This window comes from Sylvia atricapilla, chromosome 3, assembly GCF_009819655.1.
Source record: "Sylvia atricapilla isolate bSylAtr1 chromosome 3, bSylAtr1.pri, whole genome shotgun sequence".
NCBI lineage: Eukaryota > Metazoa > Chordata > Aves > Passeriformes > Sylviidae > Sylvia > Sylvia atricapilla.
In genome coordinates, this window is record NC_089142.1 from 93317402 (window position 1) to 93340839 (window position 23438).

The 23438-nt window shown below is 36.5% G+C and overlaps 1 protein-coding gene across 1 annotated transcript in view; it reads right to left on the bottom strand.

The window, feature by feature from the left end:
- Positions 1-23438, bottom strand: part of USH2A (usherin) — a 377078-nt gene that overhangs the window by 327555 nt on the left and 26085 nt on the right. The window contains exons 4-9 of the mRNA XM_066316187.1: positions 13141-13276; positions 11909-11972; positions 9323-9617; positions 8265-8449; positions 5038-5259; positions 3556-3649 (exon numbers count right to left, since the gene is read on the bottom strand). Coding sequence (XP_066172284.1) covers positions 3556-3649; positions 5038-5259; positions 8265-8449; positions 9323-9617; positions 11909-11972; positions 13141-13276 — 996 coding nt within the window. The remainder of the gene's footprint in view (positions 1-3555; positions 3650-5037; positions 5260-8264; positions 8450-9322; positions 9618-11908; positions 11973-13140; positions 13277-23438) is intronic.

Consider the following 23438-nt stretch of genomic DNA (forward strand, 5'->3'; position numbering starts at 1 on the left):
CCTTGGCAAAAAAGCAGTCATTCAGAAGTTGGCAATGAGCGTGAAACATTTGTTTTTCTTGCAGTTGTCACACCTGCCTGCAATAAAAATGGGCACTGGGTCCCCATGTCCACCTGCTATTTGTCACAGCTTTATTAGGTTAAGAAATGAACTTAACTTCCAGACCTCCAGGGCTGAACTTTCATGTTTGGTAGCACTACAATGTGCATGTTGTCAGCTCTTCATTCTCCAAATCTTGACTCTGCATTTGTCCAAAGCACAGAAGTTGAGAATTGAAAATCAAGAGATTTGGGGCTTGGTTCAAGGTCTAACGGTAGATTTACAAAGGATGTTAATGCTTAACAAAACCAACATTTCTCTCCAAGTGTAACACCAAGAAACATGCAGATGTCCTTATTCTCAGTTACATCTTGGCTTTCCAGTATCTGAAGTTCTCACCATCTGCATATTTCTGCAAGTGAAAATTCTTTGTTATTGAGTAAAATGTAGTTAATATTTACAGTTCCTCATGTAGTATTTATTATTAACTCCAACATCTAACATGATATAGACTGACCTTTAACTGAAGTTTACATAGATTCTTCTGTAACAATATAAAAAGTCTTATTTATTGAATTTTTGATAAATCAGCATATGTCATATCCAGTTTTCAGACCTCCGATATTTAAAACCAATATGGAAAATTCTGAAGACCTGAAGCCTCTACTGCATCCAGTCAGTCTCTCACTTCCATTCATATCTTATCAAGCATTTAGCAGAGTGGCTTTATATATTCAAAATTTTATTCTCTATTATGATTTCTATAATTATTCCTATATATTTTGCCATTACCTTTCTCTATTAAGTTCTATATGATTGATTTAAAAGACGCCCTGAGGCTGCAGTGTGAGGCTAACTTTGTTTGACTGGCTTGTTGTTTCATGGGCTGTTTCCAGCTCATCATGTGACAGCTTGGAAAGCTTTTGAACATACTTTTACCCAAGTCTAAAAATTAATTTTTGCATACAAATGTTACCAAAATCTGGACTCCATTCTCGGTCCCTCAGTTTCCATTTGTAAAAGGCAGAGCTATATGCCCAAAGTTGGACACAAGGCACTTAGAGAACAATCTGTAAATGAAGAAGCTGAACATATTTTCCATAAAATGAGAGACAAGCTTTGTGAGGCTAAATTTCTTCTTTTTTCATAATCTGGCCCCTCAATATCTGCAAATCATTCTTAAGCAACCCCTTCTTCCCATCGTCTCAAATTTCATAGCAATACATTTCATCATCATTCTTCACCAAAATGAAATTCAGGAAAAAACAAATTCCATCTAGTGTGTCAGATTTTGTAACATAGTGATGTAAATACCTAAACTAAGATTTCTATTTGTAATAGTTATGCAGATTTTTCATTTCTGGTATTTCTTTGCCGCACAACAGCTAGCCAGATGTATATGCCAGATAAATTCAAGATAGCAATTTTAGCTGTATTAAGTGTTAATCTGACAAGGACATATTCTGCCACATGTAAAAAGCTTTTCAAGGATCTCTGATTTCTTGTACAAAATATTGAAAAAACCCACCCTAAAGCAAAAAACTCTCTTATAGCCCCTCAGTTGTGGTGACTTACTCACTGCTAGCACAGAACTGAAGTTAAGAAAAGAGTGCAAGCTGATAGTGCTATTTCTTCTCAAAAATATTTTCTTTTTCTCTACCAAAAAAGTTATATTTGGAAACTTGCTTCATCAAATGCTTATTTAAACCAAAAAATATAAATAAATAAATTTATTTTTACAGTTCCTAATTCACTGGGGTGAGAGCCAAAGAAACAAGTATAAATCTATAAGACAGCTTTATCATTGTCAATGACAGTCAAAAATCAGGATGGATTTTGGTTTGCTTTTAAGGGTTAGCCTTACTGAAAAAAATCTTTAAGCAGCTTGGATTCCATGTAAATCTTTGATAAAATTCAAAGTAGTGATATATTTCCAAATACTAATTCTATTTTATTACTACTGATATTTTATTTCATATTTAATAGATACTGACATGGTTATTCAAAATGAGAAAAATAATTTTAAAATACCCTTATTGTACTCAGAATTGATACAATTAATTGAAGCACTTCAATTATATTTACAATGCATATATGCCAAATCAAAGATGTGACACTCAGTGGAGCAACCCATTAACATTGACAGGAAATATCTGATAAGGCAGATACATCATTAAAATGTATTTGGTTTGTTTTCACAAGGTAGCATAAGTCTTGCAAGAGTGCTTGGTGAACTTCCAGATCTTATTAAATATTTATAATTAATCCTTACAAAGTAACATTTCACAATGTGTGTTCTAATTAAAGGGACAGTGTCAGCTTGAATTTTTTATCTAATTTGATCCATCTAAAAACTTGAAATTTCTGTTCAAGTCCCATTTAGACTGTAGATCCTACACTTCTGCTTAAGAAGTGAAAAAACTTAGATCCCCTATGAAATTTTACAAAGATCTTTCACATAATCATGAGCACTGCATCAAATGCTCTGAGGTTACCTCTCTTTGCTCTGTTCCAGCAAGCACAGACTGCTTGGGATTTTGGTTTTTTTTGATGTGTGATTAGTCTCCCCTTTGCTACTGCTGTTGCTATTCCACATAACCTCTTCTTAATTTTTAGAAAGGCTATTTCCAAAAGGCATAAATGTAGCAAGGAATACAACATGTACTCACAATAGAAATCTAATACTCAGTGAGATTGAGGGATTCATTCCTTTGATGTAGCTCATTCTTTCTTAACCTCAACTTCTTTTCCATTTTTTTTTTCTTTTGAGATAAATAATTAATCTAGAGAATCTTTTCTTTGAGCATTTTTTTTTACTCATACATCATGGTTCTGCTTTTGATAAGTTGTATGTGAACAGCTTCCAAGAAATCCAAAGGCTGCGTGAAACAAGTGAAAAGTGGTACTATTTAGCTCTCCTCTACATATTTATCTAGATTTCCATGACTTAATCAGCCCCATCTTGGCTCTTCTACGGCCAAGAATTTTAGAATCACAAATGAAAACTAACTTTTTTCATTCATGGTGCTTTGGATTGCATTATTGCTTACTTGAACTGTTTCCTCTCAAAGTCAACTAAACTGGAAGCTGAACTCCAGGACTTTGCCTACTGCATTCCACCTATTAAATGAGTCTGAGGTCCACAGGTGCAGACTAAAACTACCATGGACTAGTACCTTCACCCTACAGGACTCTTGCTACAGCAGGCAGAAACAATCTTTATTAGATGCTCACACTCTTAATCTCAGGTTTGCATCTAATGTTTGAAAGGATAATCTCTAACAAGAAATCAAATCCTTGAACACAACACCCCTGAGGGGCTGTGGTGAAATGGCTTTTGGTGAGGGTGGTGAGTGGAATGCATCTATTTCCTTAATTGATACAAATCTGCTACAGAAAGTTTCCCTCTGAAAGACAGGCCTGTGCTAACACGCACATACGCACTCTTTCCCAAGACTGAAATCCCAGGGTTGAGGCTGTTCATTGGTGGCAGAGACAGGTGAAGGGGAGACTCACATTGTTTCCTTCTGTATGGCTTTCCTTGACACATAGGCACCTGTATGGTTTCATAGCTGTGTCACAATCATCAGCATGGCCATGGCAACTACACCTGAAAGAAGAATAGGTGGTGTCAAAAGTTAAAACGTGAAAACATCTGTGCAAAAATACATTACACAGTCACAAAGTCAATTTTGTGCATTACATAGTCTGGGTTTTTATTAAGAAGAAATAAATGTCACCAAAGAGAATGTTCTTAGGTGCAGTAAACCACAAAATACTACTTCACTCAATATATTTTTAAGCACCAACAATTATTTTTCAAGAAAATAAAAACCAGCATGTAGTAGAGCTACTCTTGCCTCATATGATACGCAGTGAAAACTGTATTTCAGTATGTAACTTTAACATGTAAAATTTTATTAGATAAATTTCAATTATCAATACTAAAACTTCCAGTGCAGCTCTAGTTCTTCAAGAAATCTTAACCACATTAGGAATAATTTTGAAGTTTAATCCATTTTATCTCCCTTAAAATAAAAAAGATAAAATAAAAATAAAATAAAAGATAAAAAATTAAAATAAAATAAATTAAAAAAATAAGATATAAAATAAAAAATAAATAAATAAGTAAAATTTGTATAGAATCATAATTAATATTCAATAACCATATGACTCTACCTGAAGGGTTGTTCTTCTGAAGACATGGTATAGCTTTGCAAATTACAACTGAAATTATTTTACTGTGACATCATCACCAAGATAAAGCTGCTTTATTGAATGCATTATCATAATACATCTAAATCAATAATCAAAACATACTAATAAGATAGAAAATTTTAAAGTAAACATGACTTCTAACAGGGTGCTTTCTCTCAAAATGAGAGCTACTAAAATAATTTCAGGAATAATAATATTTACAAATCTGCACCATATGCTTCTTAGAAACTATTTTATTGCCAAATTTGCATATTATTTACAGGGCATAATGAGTCCTTTCACAAGACAGCACACTTATAATACACAATAAAGTTGTCAGTCACAGATAATACAAGTTTTACTGACAGCTACCCAATTTTTGAAAGGAAAACTCCAACTAAAACAAAGAATGAGCTCTGCATTAACTGTTAAAATAGACATGTCTGAGAATCTATAGCTTGGAAACATTACTGAAATAAAGCACAAGCCATTGTTTCAGTCATAAGCCCTTCCTTAGAGACATTGGTAATTCCAAGGAAAGGACTGCTTTTGACAGATTTGTGTAATAAGTATAATTAATTGCAAAATAAAATGTGAGCAAACAGTTTTACAAAACAGTACACCAATCATTTCCAACTTGATACACTGCTTCAGACCAAATTCCATTCTCGATCATACACGTAAAAGCAAAACAAGTTATCAAATTTTAGGCAGGTCCTTATATGCTGAATATATGCTTATGTGCAGAGCTGCAACAGTCAGAGACAGTGCTGGATCTGGGAAGAGTCATGTAACACTTACCTTCCACTGACTGTAACTTCATTAATTCCATAGTATCTATGCCTAAAATTTACCCAAGGTTCATTAGTGTGATACTGGCCACGGAGATGAATCCTCACTTGTGTTGCTTTTACAAATTCTTGAAGAGATGGAGTATTATAAAAATCATTGTAACCAGGTCGGTGGTTTGGTTCTGGGGTAAGAATGCTGAAAGTCAGATTACCACGAGAATATGGAGTAAAGCTGTTTAAATAGAGAGGAAAACAAATTAAAATCAAAATATTACATATTTTACAGATTCTAGCCCCTAACATATTGTTTATGAAAGAGGGTCTAAACTGTAAATGGTGGTTTTGTGCTTTCTGGGTAGAAGGTTTTATGTCGGTGGATTCCCAGTCACTAGAATTCAAGAAGGGGAAAAGAAACATCCACTGTGTGTCTGTTTTGCCCTAAACTACCATGCTCTTCTCGATACCCAAAGTTTCCAATTAAAAGTAAAGCCTTTAGCAGGCAACTTCAAAATATGACCAAAGTGTGACTGATACAGTGTCATCTGCACACATTTTCAAAAAGTTGAACAAACTGTCCTTGAGAAACGTGAACTAGGCTTGAGCCACATAAGGAAATCATGCAGATGACTAATACAATAATTAATAGGTTTACATGGTTAGTAATATACCTGCTAAACAAATATAAAAACCATACAGAAAAAACAATTGCTATATTTTGAATTCCAGAGTCACGGGACCATATCATCTGCTCATCTGAGTGAGTAGAGCTAAAAACACATGCCACCTTCCAACAAGTGAAGTGCAAGATAATTCAATGGAAAGCAGTAAGATTGAGAGTCAAACTGCATATTTAAGCCCAGGAAGGAGAAGGACTGTCCTGAGAATTCAAGTAAAACAAGTAGATATAAACTGCACATTTCCACAGCTTGGTATGAATCATGTCACGTTGGTCTATGTACTAGGCAGAGTTTAGCCTCTGGAAGAGAAAAGAACATCTGCTTATTTGCACACCTACATGGGATCATTAAAAATAGGTATGCCACGTTATCACCCAGCACCTGACATGCAACATTCAAAAAATGTCACTTCAAAATATGTCAGTTTTTTAAAGACGAGATTTCTAGTTAGGCTAGGTCTGCTGAGTCAAGCTCTTCTGTCTTCATAAAGGATCTTTGAATTTCCTGTGCTCCTAATCCAGGTCAGTGCTTCCCAAAAATCTCAGTGGAATATATCTGTTTCTCTGAGTGATTATGTCTTCTCTTTTCCTCCAAAGAAAACTAAATAAATATTTCTTCCATGGCATATAGAACTGTAATGGAAATGTTTAGACAGATACAAATGGCAGATAAACAACACCATGTTGGTATGGAAGCATCAGAAGCAACAGCAGAAAGACTGTAAGGCTGATGGCAACTAGATAAGCAGGTTATCAAGATTTTAGGAAAACTATGTGCAGTTTCTCAGGACATCAGGAAAACAAAGGAGATTCTAAAATAAGGGTCAGCCAATATTCAGACTAAGCAAAAATTCAAGGCTCTGATAAGGGGATAAAGGACAGTGAGCAACTCCTAACTTACACAGGTGTTACAGGATGGAGAAACAAAAATCTTAATCACTTTGATTTCCTAAAGGACACAAAAAAGAGTCCATTTAGTACTAGCATGTGATCACCACAACAAAAACCATCAAGTTATGGTAAGGATTTCAAAAACCAAGGTTATTCTCTTCCATGTAAACCCAGGGAGTCCTGGATAGGCCACCAGAACACTGGTGTCTAAATCCTGGAAAAACAATCTGGACATCTCTTGGCAGTTGCAAGTTTGTGGGTATGAGAGAAAGAAACAAGTTTTATTTTACAATAAAATCCACCAGAGAACTCTGTTACACTGCTGACAAAAATTTGGAGCTTTGTTTCAACAAAACAAAGTAACTCTTCTTTGAGCACAAAGAATATTCACCAATGTATGTCTTATCATTTAAAGCTTTCTGTACATCAGCTGTACCCAAAAATTATTCATTCATATCACCTCCAATCACCATTTACCTTTTAATTGAAGGAGAGAAACTGTGCTGCTTAGAAAACATATTTAACTCCTCATTTCTTTTTAAAAGTCATACAAATACATATTTTTGGGCTGAAAGTGGTATTGCACCTCATTTGTGTGATTTATCCAAAAACATTTGTCTTTAAGATATCTACTCTACCCTCTGCTTCAAAGATCAGCAATAAAGCTCAGTTTCCTTTGCTGAAAAGTGGTGTAACTCAAATGACCTTATGCTCCTCTCCTCAGAATTCTGAACTCCTAGAGAACAAAGATGCTGACACTTGAAAAGTCTTACAAAGGTAGCAAAACAGGCAGGAAAAAAAAAAAAAAAAGGTGCAGTGTCTACAGCACCTGGTAATGTGTTTTCTCACTGATTTCCAGCCAAGTACTAAACAAGCCTAATACTGACTGGCATCTGAACTTGGGCAAGAGATAATGCAGTTGAATATATGTAGTTCAACTATATACGTGCATGTACATACACGTGTGTGTGTGCGTGTAATATGGTAACATATTAACTGTTACGTTATACACTATATATATGAAATGCATATTTTATATATTACATAGTTTTAAATTTTCACATGTTAATTGACAGTAAAAGGGCTTGCAACGTATTTCTGAATTGTGATAATCCTTCTTGCCCCTCTTCCAATAGTTTTCCAAGCTTCTTGCTTGGAAAGATGAGAAAGCTTCATGATAGCACCATCAACACATGCTGCACAACACTAGCAGGGTTGAATGACTGGCTTTCGTATGTCAGCCTGGCCTCTTTCCTAAGCTTCAGAAAAAGTTGCCCTCGCAGAGATCAGAAGGTAGACTTTCACATTCACTAGAGTTTACAGCAATGTAATATCAGTACCTTCTTCCACTGATCCTCCCAGTGTTCTGCAATTCTACCGACAATAGCCATCAAAACACTAACACATAACATTTTGAAACTCTACCTCAAAAATGACAGAGGAATCCATTAACTCACACTCATAAATGATTAAATCTGATAAAAATGACAGAAGACTTTGGTAATCTTGAGTTGAAAGGTCACATTTAGGATCTTTTATATATTCAGCAGTCCATAACAAATGAGCATACCAAATTACAAGATTCTATCTCATTGGAACATAGCGATGAATTGTGTCAGGATGGTACCTGGTCAAAACATCTGTATTATGCAGATAATACCCACTCATACCTATGCATCTGGAGACAGTTGACAGAGTCTGGTTTTTCCAGAGATCCATTGTTCTCCATTTCAAAAATACTGCAATTCCTTGCAAAATATTGCCAGTCTTCCCATTCTAGATCATCTCTTTTTCTCCTTTCAATTTTTATTGCTTCAGGGAGTGGGCTAAAAAACTGCAGTATAATATAGAATACCTACAAGAAGATAACAAATTCATGAACTGATATTAATGGCTAAGTTGTAAAACAATGAGAATTTAAACCTTTTTTTTTTTTTATGTAACTATACAGTGTGCTTTACCACTCACTGGCAGGAGCAGCCATATTTCACCTCACATATTCCCAACTAAAGCCAAAGAGAACCTTTTTTCTTGAACAAGCTCTTTGATCTCTCAGATGCTGTCACACAATTACTGAACTATTGCATCAGAGCTTCACTTTTGATTAACTCCCTATTGTGAATGCAGCCCCACTTCTGATATGTCCCTCTTTTCAAGACATCCTGAGATTCTACAACAGAGTGGAGGGTTAGGAGCAATATGGCCTCTTCAATAACTATGCCTGCTATCATTTTTTCCTTTTGTATTCCTTAGGAGGCTAATCTACCTCCAGAACATCTACAAACAGAAACACCCTCTAATATGTCAATGTGCTTTTGATACATTAAATTTCATTTGCCTCCAGTCAGTTTTCTACCAGTAGGTACAAAACAGGCACCTTAAGCCTCAATGTCAACTAAAACTTAAGTTGAAATTTACAAAAGTGGAGCTAAAAGACAACAATCAGTTTCCAAATACTGGTGGCCTTCACACAGGATATCTATTCTTGTATATCTACTCTAGATTACGGCTTGTTAAAACAGGCACATCAAAAGAGAATGCCAAGAACCATAAGGAGGCTTTCTGTTGCCTTTTGCACTGTTATATGCCAATAAATGAAACTGTCTTCCAGGTCCTCTAAGCATTTTAAAGCATAATGTTTGAATATCCCCAAAATTGCAATGCCATATCTACAAAGATCTTTTTTTAGTTTTCTTTTAATAAGTGGCAAATGGTATCTTCCCATTACCTGATACTGTCCATTTTGTAAATCTATTGTGATTGAAACACCACGATCCAGACCTGCAGTATTAGCAAACACAGATGAAATCCAGGTGGTCCCAATGTCATTGTCATTGACGTAGGAGAGAGGATGGCCTTCTGCATCCAGCCTCAGCACCCTGTCATTAGTGGTATCATCTGCACCATTAGGGATGCAGTACCTCTGTATCAAAGGGTGTACTCGGGGATGACTCCCAGGACAGCGGCACTCAGACTGGGTATGAAGATGAGGGAATTTCCCAGAGAATACCTCCAAAATGTCTCTGTCACAGCACAGAGAATAGTAATTACATACACGACAAAAAGAACAAATGTCACTTTGTGCATCTAGGCTCATAGATTAAACAAAATTCAGTTTAGATTACAGTAGAAGCCCTAAACTCCTGATTTAAGCTCATAAAAATGTGGCACTCAGCTAGGAGTGAAGCCTCCCCCCAAGGTCTGTTCATTATCAATGGTAGCAATAGGCATCTTCAGAAAATATCTGTGAAGAAGCACTCTGGAGTTCCTTTCATTGCTTCACATACATGGAGCTCTTCAGACACAGGGCACCAAGGGAAATTAGTTCTTTGGTGGGAGGTCTGAAGCTAGACAGGATGAAACCCACCAGAAAAGGAGAAAAGTATTTTATTGCAGCATTATGTCTGACTCCAACCAGTATTCTGGATCCTGTTCTTAAACAGTGTTAATATACTGCTTGTAACCACAGTAAAGTTCAATGTTTGCACTCAAATCCCCCCAAAAGACCAGCTTGAACAATGTCATAGTGTACCTTAAGAAACCTGGATAGAAATATTTTCACTTTTAACTAATTTTAATAAAAATATCCATTTTTCTAACTGCAATCAACCTAGCCATGTCAAATCATTGAGATACTTAAGTCCCCTCTGACATCAGCAACTGAAATCGATACGAACATAGGTAGGTAAGCAAGCAAGCAGAAATGTGGATGGCATGGACAGTTCTTTACCTGTTCATCACTTGTGTAAAGGAAGAATTTTGTGAGTCTAGAAGAGATTGAATTTTCATATATAAACCTTGTTACTTTTCCCCTTTTCCTGCTTTATCAGTAAGAACATAATTTTGTGTGCCTATTAAGCAAATAAATACTTGCTAGCTGTCACTACAACTTCCACAGAACCCAGTTACAAGACTTTTTACACAGGCATAGCCTCAAAATTAACTGGTATGCAGGCAAGACTTTCCTTCCTAGTTTATCCCTGACAAACATTTTGGACCAAGTTATTTGTGGATATGAAACCAAATCTAGAAAGAAATCAGTAAGTCAAAACAGTCTGTAAAATACCTTAATTTTCAATTGTTAAGCTTTATTCATTTCACTGACCTAAACTGTAGTTCAAAAGATTTGACAAGCATCACTTTGAGAAATACAACCAACACGATTTTCATAAAACTTGGAACTCGGATTCATATTAATACTTCCAATCCACAGGAGCTCAGTTCATCATAATGTCCTGTAGACAGCAGAGCTCCAAGGAAACTGCTCTACATCTTATTGAAAGACTATCATTAAGTAGCCTGAAGGTCTGCAGTCTCGAGTGTCATTGTGTGCAGCCTCCCCAGAAGCACCATGCAGACAAATAGGACGTGACTACTTCTGGCCAGCCTGAAATGACTGGATTAATCCAGCATGAGCTGGATAACAAAGGTAACATCTCTTTGTAATATGTTAGGAAGGGAGGCTGGAAGGCAACAGAAATTGCAGTGGCAACAGTAATTTGGCCTCTGGAACAGAAGTCAAAGCAATTGCCCAGGGCTCTGTGGGCTAAGTCATTGGTGGCTTATGGTGACAATCTCATCTGGAGAGAAAGGGACAATGGCACCTCAGGGCAGGGGTGTGTGCATGGGAGCACCAAGAATACCCGATGTGGATACCACGGGGAAGTGAAACCAGAAGAAAGCAACAGTTAAGCACAGTTATCCCAATCTTCCAGTCACAAAGCCAGTGAGCTAATCACTTGGAATGTCTGTGCTTCTCATCTGCATCGCTGGCACTGGAGTGGTCAAAACTCGAATTGTCCGCTGTGCTCCCTTCCTCGCCCTACAGTTTACACGGAGCTCGGAGGAAGCTTAGCAAGTCTTATCCACCAGGACTGAGCTTATCAGCACACACTATTATGACAGAATTATGATGAGTAGGTAACACCTAGACAGTTTATAAGCATTGAAATCTAGCAACTGGATCTACTCTCTGCAGAATACATACTAAGTCAGGTTGTAGCAAGGACAAGGAGAGCACATATTTATTACAGACTTTTGTTTCACTACATATATGCTGCATAGACCACTACATACACCAAGCCTATTTAAGCAACAGTTCCAAAGTAATACACGTTAAGTTGTTGAATTACTTTTAACTCAAGATTTTTTAGATTAAAGGTAAACTTTGAAATGAGGCTCAGGAAACTACATTGTCATAAGCAATTATCTAAAGGAAGCATCTGAAAAGCACTACACTTTGGGAAATAAGCATATTGTTATCTACACTTCCTTCTTGCCACACTTTTTTGTTACAAAAATACAACTTCTTTACCTGTTTGTAAGTGCCACTGGGTAAAATCGAAAATCTTGCATTCTTCCAACAAATTGCTCTAAACCTAAGGAAATATACCATAAATAATCTATTGAGCAGAAGGCAGCTTTGCACTGCATGACAGCACCTTTAATTCAGCACTCAGAAATCTCTCCTGCACAATTACCCCTTCTGAATGAAACCATCTTGGACCTGGACAAAACTATAGAGGGCAGTGACTTAATTTTTTTGATAAAAAAGAATGATTTATAATAACTTTATAAGAACATTTTGTACCTATCTCTTTTCTGATTAGAGAGGTGGCACAGGGATCGGCTCATTAGACAGAAGTAATGAGCCAGTCCATGTGCCACCTCTAATTAGAGAAGAGATACAGTAGGTACAACTGTACCTATCAATTTATACAATAAAGACAAAAAGCATTTTAAAATATTCCTTTCTTTAACATGATTATTAGCTATCCAGCATTCAGAATCAAAATTGCAACAAAATACATTTCCAAATACAAGCTTTAAGAAATGGGGTACAGAATAGTTTCTTGCCCAAAGCCACAATAAAGCTGTTTATGTGACATATATTTAGAAGTTAACTTCAAATTGTGAATGTTCCTGAAGAGCAATAGTAAGTGTTCTTACACCTGCAAAGCCAAGAATTAGTGAAAAGCAACAAAACATGTCCCCCCTTCCACTGTTCTTCAATGATCATGTCATGATATAGTACATATAAAACTATAGATGCAGATAAAGAATAAAACTCTCAGGCATTACTAGAGGCTGAAAGATTCTCATTCTGCCGTGGTTTACAGGAGTATTGACAGAATAGAAGAACACGGACAGTCAGAAACCTTCAGCTCTGTTCCTGACTGCATAGAGAGGAGTGTAGTCTAGTGGCCATGCACAATTCCATTCTGAAACAGTTCCCTATATTTACTCAGAAAATTATGGGCAGAAGTTAGTGGAATAAGTCACTTTATATACATGTTTCAGAGAATTCAGGAAAACCTACCTATATGCAGGAATACATAGATGTATGGTGGATAGTCATAATTTGTTGTATCTTCCAGCCAATCTTTTGAGAAAGCTAATTGAACAATAGGAATTTTCTGCTGCAGTAAGGTATTATTTCTCAGCAAATAAATAACCTAAAATTACTCACACACTTCTTTTAACCACATCATGAATATTTTATTTTGACTATTCCGGTGCATTCCAATAAAGTACTTCTGGATTTACCTGTGAAACTTTGTCCAATTTGCAGAGTACCATCAGCATCAGTATCTGCAACTGCTCCCATAAGAGTCCTTGAATCAAAAGGTGTGTTATCATCTTCCCAGCCATTTAAGAAGAAACTAATTCGGCTATGATGCACCTATAGAATCAATGTAAATGGGAAAACACATGCTTTTATCATGCAATCACTTTGATTTCTCTACATTTTTTGTCTATCGCTGATTAACTGATAACATTACCTCTGTTTGCTATGTGTCTTTATTTTTGGTGCCTACTGAAAGCAGTTCCCTCTTTTTCATTAACAGATCACCACTCAGATGCAGAGAGTATAAAATTTTCACATGGGTTAAATCAAAGAAGGAACTACAGCCCAGGGATCTGGTGGAGATGGAGGGGAAGAGAGGAAAAGACGGGTGGGTGTGTTTCACGAGGTACAAGGCTGGTTACAGCTCCATCACCACTTGGGGCCATGGGCACATGTTATAGCTGTCACAGCTCTTCTCATACATCACTTCCAACAGGCCTCAAGGGGTTGCACACCATGCTCAGGATAACCAAGCACAGGCCTCTAGTACCCCCCAAAACACCTCCCTAGCCCAAACATGCTCCCTTCTACAAGGGCTGAAGGGAATGGTATAGGAACTGCCTACATCTGCTTTACACCCACTGGGTAATTCCCTTTCATCAAGGGAACCCTTGGCTAGGAATATGCACTCAGCCAGCACCCCAGGGTACTGTTTTCTGCAAGTGCTCCCTTTCCTGCCAATTCATTTTAAATCTGAGCTAACGTTCAGAAAAATACTTTATGGCATTCTCCCAGCTACACAAAGTCACAAGATGTAAGCTCTTAAAAAGTTGAGGAGTTTTTGCATTAGAAATGTTTAGATTTAGGTTACCCAAAATTAGGAAATTTTAATAATATGGGAGTGTCTTTCAGCTTTAGATTATATGAAATTCAATACTCTCATTTAAAAAATTCAGGTCCACACAAAATGAAAACCAGAAGTATCATGGCAACAGTCAGGTTCCCATTAATGAAGTTAATTACAGAAACTAAGTTGGACTTAGCGAAAACTTTTATTTTAGGAAGTTTAGTTGCAAAAAAAATTAAATTACTTGGGTTTTAGCAATGTTTAGCTTACATAAAGGTTTTTTTTCACATTAGAACTTTGTAGCTTTAAAATTTAGGAACACCATTTTGCTGTGGCAAATTTAGAGAGCATTATTTTAATTTTGCAGATATGATGCAAATCATGTCTATCAAGGCAAATAAAACTAGAGCACTTTAGCCCATCTTGACAGTCATGTCAATCAAAAGAAAATAAACCTGGAATTATTACTTCCATAAGAACAATACCTATGTGAGGACATAGAAGGTTTGCAATCCAGAATAATTTATTGCAAAAAAAAGGAAAGACAGAACTTATTTACCAGTTAACAAAATACCAGCTTGAAAACCACAATATAAGCACACACAATACTACTCTGGCAATAAAATCTTTCAAATTTCAGACCAAGATAAATGGACACAATTATCTATAAATCTGAGCTCAGATGATCAGCATCAGTGCCTTGGGCAACATGAGTCTATCAGCATTTTAAGAAAGAAAACATGAAATAAGATGGAGGAGTTAGTTTGGCCCTTTTTTTTTGTTTTGTTTTTAGCTTCACACAAGATTGTACAAATGAATTCCTCCTCCTTAAACTGTACTTCCAAACATAGACATGCATGCTGAGCTTTATTGCCATTTCCAGATTCAGTCAATATTTCCCAAATTTAGACAGGAATATTTATTGCCCTTCCACTGATGGAAATTTGAAGGCTATTATCATAATTACTAAGCCTTGAGATTTGTTCAAAAAGTTATTGCATATGAGTTTCACCGCTCAAAATACATCTCTCCATTTTAAATTATCTTTTGTGTTGACACATCAATGACCTAAATACAACATTTTCTTTATTTAATTTTAATACAAAGCCCTCTAAACATCTGATGCCCTATTTGCAAGAGCCTAAGTATACGTATATATTGTGGTTACATTGCATTTTTTTTCTGCATCACATTTTTTACAGCCTGTTACTGTCATTTGGTGTTTGACTGTTATCATCATAAAAGATACAGGCTTTTCTACTTTGTTATTTGTAGCATTATCTCATGTTTTACAACATCTTTGCACAACATGCCTGCACATGAAATATAACTAGTGAAAAGTTCTCAGTGGTATTAATGCATAAAAAAGAATGTGGTTCCATCTCTACTGTCTTTACCCAGCCAAAAGCTGATGAACAGCCAATTTTCCTTTATCACATTAGCACAGCCATGAGGGAAACACATTTGTTCTAGTCAGCTACACTAAAGATACTATTACCAATCTAACATATACATGTTTTATATCAGCAGTATTCTCAGAGTATGAGGGAGCCAACAATATATTAACACTAGCATGACAGTTTATTTAAGAAAAGAAAATTGTCTCTGTAGAGGGACAGAAGTTAGAAATGTATGGCTAAAGCTCAGTGTCACTGGTCTAATAAAGGTAATAATTCTTAAGCTTTCTTTATAGCAGGTAACACTCCTGTGGCAGCTCTGTCATATCATTCAAATAAAAATGTTGCCTCTTACAAGTTTAAGAGTACCTTTATTTTTAGTCAGATATGAAGCATGTTTCCGCTTTCCTGTTTCCACTGTAAAACATTTGTAAGGGGAATTCAGAAATGGGCACGTTCACCCCCATCAGCCTCTTGAAAACTTACTGTCTTAGGCACAGCTTTATAGGACTCTTCTATAATTCTGCCTCCCCCTGTGGCAAGCAGAGTGCTCACCTCCATGCATCCCATACTAAAATCAGGGGGTCTATTTATGACTTAAGAACAACAGAATCGGGCCCTAAGTAACCAGGTATTTTTACTTGTTGAAAATAGGTGACTAATGACAATTTTAAATCTCCCTCCCCCACCACCAATCTCTTTGTATTAAATAGGATTTAGAATAGTTGGGTTTAATATAGCACATCCCCAAGGTAGCCCTAAGCACTTTACAATGCTGAATTGGATATCAGTAGTGCAGTGACTGTGTAAGGCAAAGGCAGCAGTCATTATGCATTTGGCAGTAGCTCACTGTAATGATCCCCCTGCTGGTTATTAAAGGGGGTATGAATATCTGACATGGGAGGAAAATGTAGGAGGGAAACCATGTGTGGTATAAAAAATCCCAGCGGCTCTCCATTGTGGGAGGAGAGGAGGTCTCAAAGTTTGGTGTCAGTTCAGACTAAGCTAAATAAGGGGAAAGGTTTGCATTGAATGGGCTGTTTCATGTAGTTATTTCAGGTCTCCTGACTGTTAGCATTAAATTCCATACAACAGCACAGAACTAAAAGAACACAGTCCCTTCATGACTAGGACAACAGGATTATTCCCCAGTTGTCCTTTATTAATAATGTGCAATAGAAATTTGTCCCAAGAGAGTAACAGGGGTAGGAAAGGTTGGCTTTGTGGTTGTGCAGAGCACAGAAGCAGAAGCCTGGGACATCAGCACTCTAATCCCAGCTCTGCAGCCACCTCACACTCTTGTGCTTCCCCATCTGTCAGATATAGCAAATCACCTCTCAAGGAACTGGCAAGGATTAGCTACTAAGATCCATTTGCTCTAAAACTACATCAGCACCTGCCAACATAGAACCTAATACCAACTCCAAGCAATGGAAAATCCATTTGATGGTGAATTGAGATGATGAAAGATACCAATACTCTTTCCTTTAATAGCACTCTTGGTATGATCTGGAAGAGTTTCAAAGATGAGAGGTACTGGGCCAAAGAGCTGAGAGGCAAGTTCCTTCAGTGCATCCCAAATTAAGCTTATGGTTCTCCAGCACAAGCAAATCGGGCATCAGAGACAGCAATTCCAAATAAAAGCACTTCTTAGCCATGAAAGCTTCCCTGCCCTGTGGGTCACAGTACTGCAGAATCACAAAATCATAGATTGGGTAAGGTTGGAAGGGACCACAGCGGATCATATAGTCCAACCTCCCTGTTCAAGCAGGGTCATTCCAGAGAACGTGTGGCACAGGATTGTGTTCATGTTATTAAATTGAGAGAGGTACAGGAAATATATTACAACTTTATTTTCTTACCTAAAGATCTGTGATCTTCAGATCCTACCCAAGAAAATATAACAATGAACTTCAACATGAATTTTGCCACTCGGTTTGGATCAGGGAGAACCGTCATGCAAACAAAAGCCACTATTTTCATATATTAAGTGCTAACAAAACTAGCTTTGACTATATTGCAGTAATCTGTGTGGCAAAAAAGAAACACCACAGCCAAATACTCCACTTCAGAGCAGTTGCACTGGCTAAGGAACTATGGCAAAAAGCAGAAGCTCCTTGACTGAAGAATACTGTGGGTTCTTTCTTTCTCTTTTTTTTTTATAAGCCTTGTATTGTACTGATATTTATAGGTATAATGCATATTGGTATACCAATGTATAAATAAAGAAATAGAATAACCATTACAAGTAGAGAGTATAATAGGTACTGTAAAAATATGCAGCACTACAATAAAAATTAACAATATGCTTTTTTCAGGAAACCAAAAAAGTCTAATATTCCTCATTATCAACACAGAGTCATCATAGATTTCGATATCAAGTAAAAGATGCAGTTAAATTGACTCCATTTTTTTGAATTACAAGGACACTTTTGAAGCCGAAGCGAGTTTGGGGGAGTTCTGAGACCACAATCTACAAAGGTTTGGCTGTCACGTAGTAACACTCACATTTATTACCCTGCAATGTACATGTGTAATATCTGGCCCACTTACACAACATATGCTTTTTCTTCACACCCATGAATCATCCTGTCATCAAAATGTCCTCTTACATACATATATAAAGGCAACTGAGACAATTTTAGTCTCTTCTATGTGGAATTGAATTGCACCATTTCAGCCAAAATAAATGAAGTACTGAACCTTTCTTCAGTGATCACTATGATCTTTGTGCATTATTAAGGTTTTTCCACTAGAAGTTGGTCCGAATATTAATACTACCCATACACCTCATGGAAAATGATTTCTAATAAATAAGATAGGAAGGAGAGACATAGAAAAGAATCCCTTATGTTCCATTAAAAAAAATCCCTAAGAATCCTTACATGTATCACAGTAGAGCTAAAGATCACTAACCAGAGGTCAAAACTTCACTGCACTAAATGACACACAACCAGCAGATGCAGTAGTCTCATTCCCAAATATTTTAATTTGTAATTAGCATATGCTTCAAAGACACCTGTTTTTCAGCTAGCACAACTTTCTCATTTACGTTATTTTTCCCATTCTAATATTTATTGGCATGGGAAAGATTTATTAAAATATTATAGATAAATTAAAGGGAGTTATTTCAAGACAACAGTAATCTCTTCCACTGGTTGAATATACATTTTTTCACTCTTATTCATCATAGCTTCTAGTAACCATAAAATACTTAATCTCAACATTTCCTTTCATTGTCTTATGTTCTAATAATTAGATCACAGTGTCTGGTAAAACAGATTAATAAACCAGAAGGATGGCTTCCCAGATGTGCAGGCCATAAATGAGGAGTTCCACAACAGACAGAACTCTGGCACCAAAACTGAAAGGAATTTAAAAAATCTTTCCCAGTCATTTAAGCCAAATGATACCAACCCTGGTCTACTTAGTTTTCCAGCCAATTTAGTGATGGCAAGAACTTCAACTGCAACTTCAGCTCTTGCAGCTATTCAGACCATCACACAAAGTCTCAAATGGCAGGGGCAGAACTGACCAACACAGATAAAACAAGAACAAAAAATGCATCTTCCAATACCAGGAAATTATTACATTCCAGTATATGTAACAGACACCACTGTTTTCAAATAAGATGAAAAAGGAGCAGCTCAGGGATCTATCATATATACCTGACAGTGAACAAGATTATTCCAGAAACCAGATATCTGCATATTAAAATATATTTTAAAAAGATATTTTTTAAGTTAGAGATGTAAATTAAGCTAATTTGCAAATGAAAGGTTTTTTACATTTAAAACTTAATACAAACACAATGTCTGTTTCTCAAACACACACAAAAAAAAATCCTCCCCCAAATAGCAGAACAAAAAACAAACTGTAAGAAAACTAAAATAAGTCTGTTTTCATTTTCCTTAAAATAGGCCCTATTTGCACAGCAGGTGTTTACTCGGAATTAGAAATAATTATTATAAAGAAGATGATACACAATATGAAGAATTTTAAAATGTTTTATGCTTCCCATAAATTTATCTGTAAGGCATAAAAAAATGGGAGGGGAAAAAGTTCAATTTATTTTCCAAATCAGCAAGCTAGCAGGAACAACCCCTTCCTTTACCTTTCTTAAAAAGTAAAGCAACTCCAGAATCAAAGTTACACAGGCTTTACAGAGATGTAAATGAAAGTGAAAGTTAGTATAAATGATCTGCCTAATCATTCAGAAATAACAAGGAATCAGAGATTACAAGAAATCAGGAGGAGCTGCAACTCACCCAGCTCAGAAATTACTACACATCCTACCATTACAATTGCTTACTGTTACTTAATTTGCTGTGATTCTTATAAAAATTTCTAGCTAAACACACCTTTCTACCTGTTAAAATAATCAAGACTCAGAAAACCTTCTTTTCCTTCTAAATATATTGCAGATTTGCATCAGGAACTTTCTCAATGAGTCCATTCTATAGAAACAGACAGTCTATTAACACATTTTCTCCCAAGGTGAGAAAACAGATTAAGGTTATGACCAAAATGACAGGTCTGTGGCTTCCTTGAATACTTTAATAGAGTCAACAAATCAACAGTGGTCACTGATGACAACAGAGGAAAGAAGACAGTAGATGGAAGGAGGGAATTAGTGATGCCGCTATAATGGTCTAATCAGAAACTTGAGCATAAAAATCTTGTTCACCTTCAACCTGTCTAAATAGGCTCTTTTTGCCTGCTCATATAAAGATATACAGCATATTCTACCACTGGGGGACATGTGGGTCCATGTATCTCCTCTGCAAATGCAGGTGAGAAACAGAAGCATAACAGTTAATAAAAGCCAGAGTAAAAAAAGGCTTTTGCATATCAAACAGATGAGATGCACCCAGGTATGTATTTCAGTATTTTCTTGCATAATTGCAAATCTTGCTGAAGCTGCAATTACAAAGGCTTCCACACAGCTTTAATATTTCATTAAATGATTTTCTGTAAAGAGGAAAGGTCAGTGATACAGACTTAAGCAAAAGAACTTTGGGGAAAAAAACAGTGAAACCACTACCATGAATCCAAGCTTACTTTCAGATGTCATTTCAGCAGAGCTAGTGACCAAAGACCACAATGCAGCAGCTTTTTTTTTTTTTTTGAGCATTTATGTGTCCCTAAATTGATGAATCAGAAATGGCAGACAACTTTGCCACAATTCAACACCTTTCCTTACTGAATATATTGCAGAATTTACATAACTTGAGCACTCATTTTAAAGGCTCCTTCCCTAGACCCCTTTTTGCCTTATTCTCATTTTGCACTATTCTACTAATTTTTACTTCCTCTTTTTTGTCTACTATATTTACATTTAGCTTTATAAAAAACAACCAAGCAAAAAAAAAAAAAAAAAAAAAAAAAAAAAAAAAAAAAAAAAAAAAACCAGCAACAAAAAACCCAAACAATGTGATAAATGCAGTGAATACAGGTGGGAGCAGATTTTGGCCCTCAAGTATTATTTTTTCTCAAACATTATCACCAACAGGGAACAAAACAGGTTAGGCTGGGAAGGAGAGGGGCAGGCACTGATCTCTTCTCTCTGGTGATCAGTGATAACTCACGAGGGTGAATGACGTGAATCTGTGTAGGGGAGATGTAGGCCAGACACTGGGACAAGATTCATAATCCAGAGGGTGGTTGGGCTCTGGAACAGGATGCCCTGGAAAGTGGTCACAGCCCAAGGCTGACAGAGTTCAAAAAGTGTTTGGACAATGCTCTCAGGCATTCTTGGGGCTGGTGCTGTGCAGGGCCAGGAGTTGGACTTCTATGATCTGTGCAGGTCTCTTCCAACTCAGGATATTCTATGATTCCATGACCCCAAGACTCCTCTATTCCTCCCAACCCTTCAGTAATCTATCAGCCACCTTATAACTGCTTTAGAAAATAAAGAGGTTCCCACAGTTTAACCTCTGCAGATGAGCCAGGATTCCACACCACTCTCAACCATCTTCTACTCCACACATTACTCACCAGCAGTAGGACAGAGCCTGCTCCTACAGTCCCATATGGCTTAACTGTCCTCACAAAGTACAAAATGCAGCCTAACCCAAATTTAAAACCTTAGCTGAATGGATAATTCAAGAATAAGAACTATCACTGTGATAACATTATTGCATATGTTCGGGCAAATGTTTTACATACAGTCTCCTGTGGTCTTTTTTTTTTTTATTTTTCCCTCTCTCAGAGACAACGTTTACAACCTTTAAAACAAAAAGAGTTCATTTTTAGTGTTTTGCACTTCGCATTTAATTTTTTTTCAACCTGGGATAAAAATTGAGACAACAGAAGGAACTTGGCAGGCCTAAAGCTTGGCAAGAGATAATGAATTTATGTAGCAAACACATGAGAACAAGGATATGTCAGGAGGAATTTGTCTATGAACTTGTTCTCAAACAGACCAAAAAGACACTAATAACCATGTTAATAGGGACAGGGGGTTTGTGGGAGGGAGGGCTATGGAAACTAAAGAACAATATCCAAGAGGAGAGGACAAGCCAGCTCAGACAATTTATCAGCATACCACTTGACAGACAAATGGCACATTCTGTACCAACAAAAGAACTGCCTGACGAGTCTGCCAGTGAGGTTAGTGCTGCTCCAGCTACACTGTGTCACAATTTCAAATCTTCAGTCTGTTTTCAGTTTGCTTGCCCAATAGCAAATGCACACACAATAAAATCCATTTTATCTGCTCTTTTTAAATGATTGGTTCACATTTCTAAATTCCTCCCTTTCCATATTCAAATACCATGCTACCTTCACGTGACAAAAAATGTAGTTTTTAAGCTGTAAGAACTCCATGTCCCCAAGCCAACCCAAATTCACCCCTCTGTATTTTAAGCCTCTAAAGCAATTTAGCTGCAAGCCTGAGGGAAAAGAACAGAAGATGATACAGGCAAGGTGCAACCCTGGCTGCTATGGAGGTTTCAATGTGATGCTTTTCACACATCTTTGGTTCTCAGAACAAGCAGCATTTTACAGGAAGGAAGCAAAGAGGGCTCAAGACTTTTCACTGTCACCACTAACACAAGTAACATCATGGCCAGGGACTTTATTATGATGATTTTCAAAAAGAAGGTGCTTAAGTTACCATCCATGTTTAGGGGCAATTCCTTTACTTTCAACCACTCCATCATTTTTACAAGGAAGACCTGCCAACATAGCTCTAGGCCAAGATTCATTATGCAACTCTTGCCAAAACTACAGTCAACTCTGTTGTCTCACCAGGACACATCAGTCTACCTGAAATATGCAACTAGAAACAATTTTATTTTTGATTCTTTCATATCAAAATTCAAGGATGTTGCAATCCTATTCATCACTGAGAGACAGAATTTTAAAAATTTCCCTTGCAGAACCTCCTTAAGCTCGATAGGAAATTCACCTTTTCCTTTAAGAACAGAAACTGTACTTTTGAGTGGAAACAGTATATGTACAAAGTATTTGGTGTTAAATCACTGATTTTTTCATCAAAATCAGGATGTTGCTTTAAGCTGACTAGGAACTCACAGAGGGAAATGGTTTGAAATAATTCAAAAGTTTGATTCTTCAGTATGTCCCAAATGAAATTTCAATGTATATAAGTTCAGCATAAACAGGATCAACTAACTGAATCAAGGATTGAAACTCTTTTAACCCAGGCTATTTTAGAACTCTTATGAGAAATTGCAAGGAAAAACACCTTTCTTTGCAAAATTTATAGAGGATGCTAACACGCATCAGTATTTGATGACACTGTGCACAATCTTGTTGCAGAATCCAGAGGATTTTAACTTTCACTAACATAATAGGGCAAGAACACCTATGCTTATTGTATTTCCCTTCAGGCCAGAAAACTGATAGAACACCAGAAAAACATTCCAAAGAGAATAATACTTTTTCATCTTAGCTTACATCCTCTACCTCTTTTTTTTTCTTATCCTCTTCTTGTTAGACTTTGACAGACACTTTTCCAGAAGTTCCTAATAAAAAAAAAATCCTTCATTAGATAGCTTTTGAAATTAAA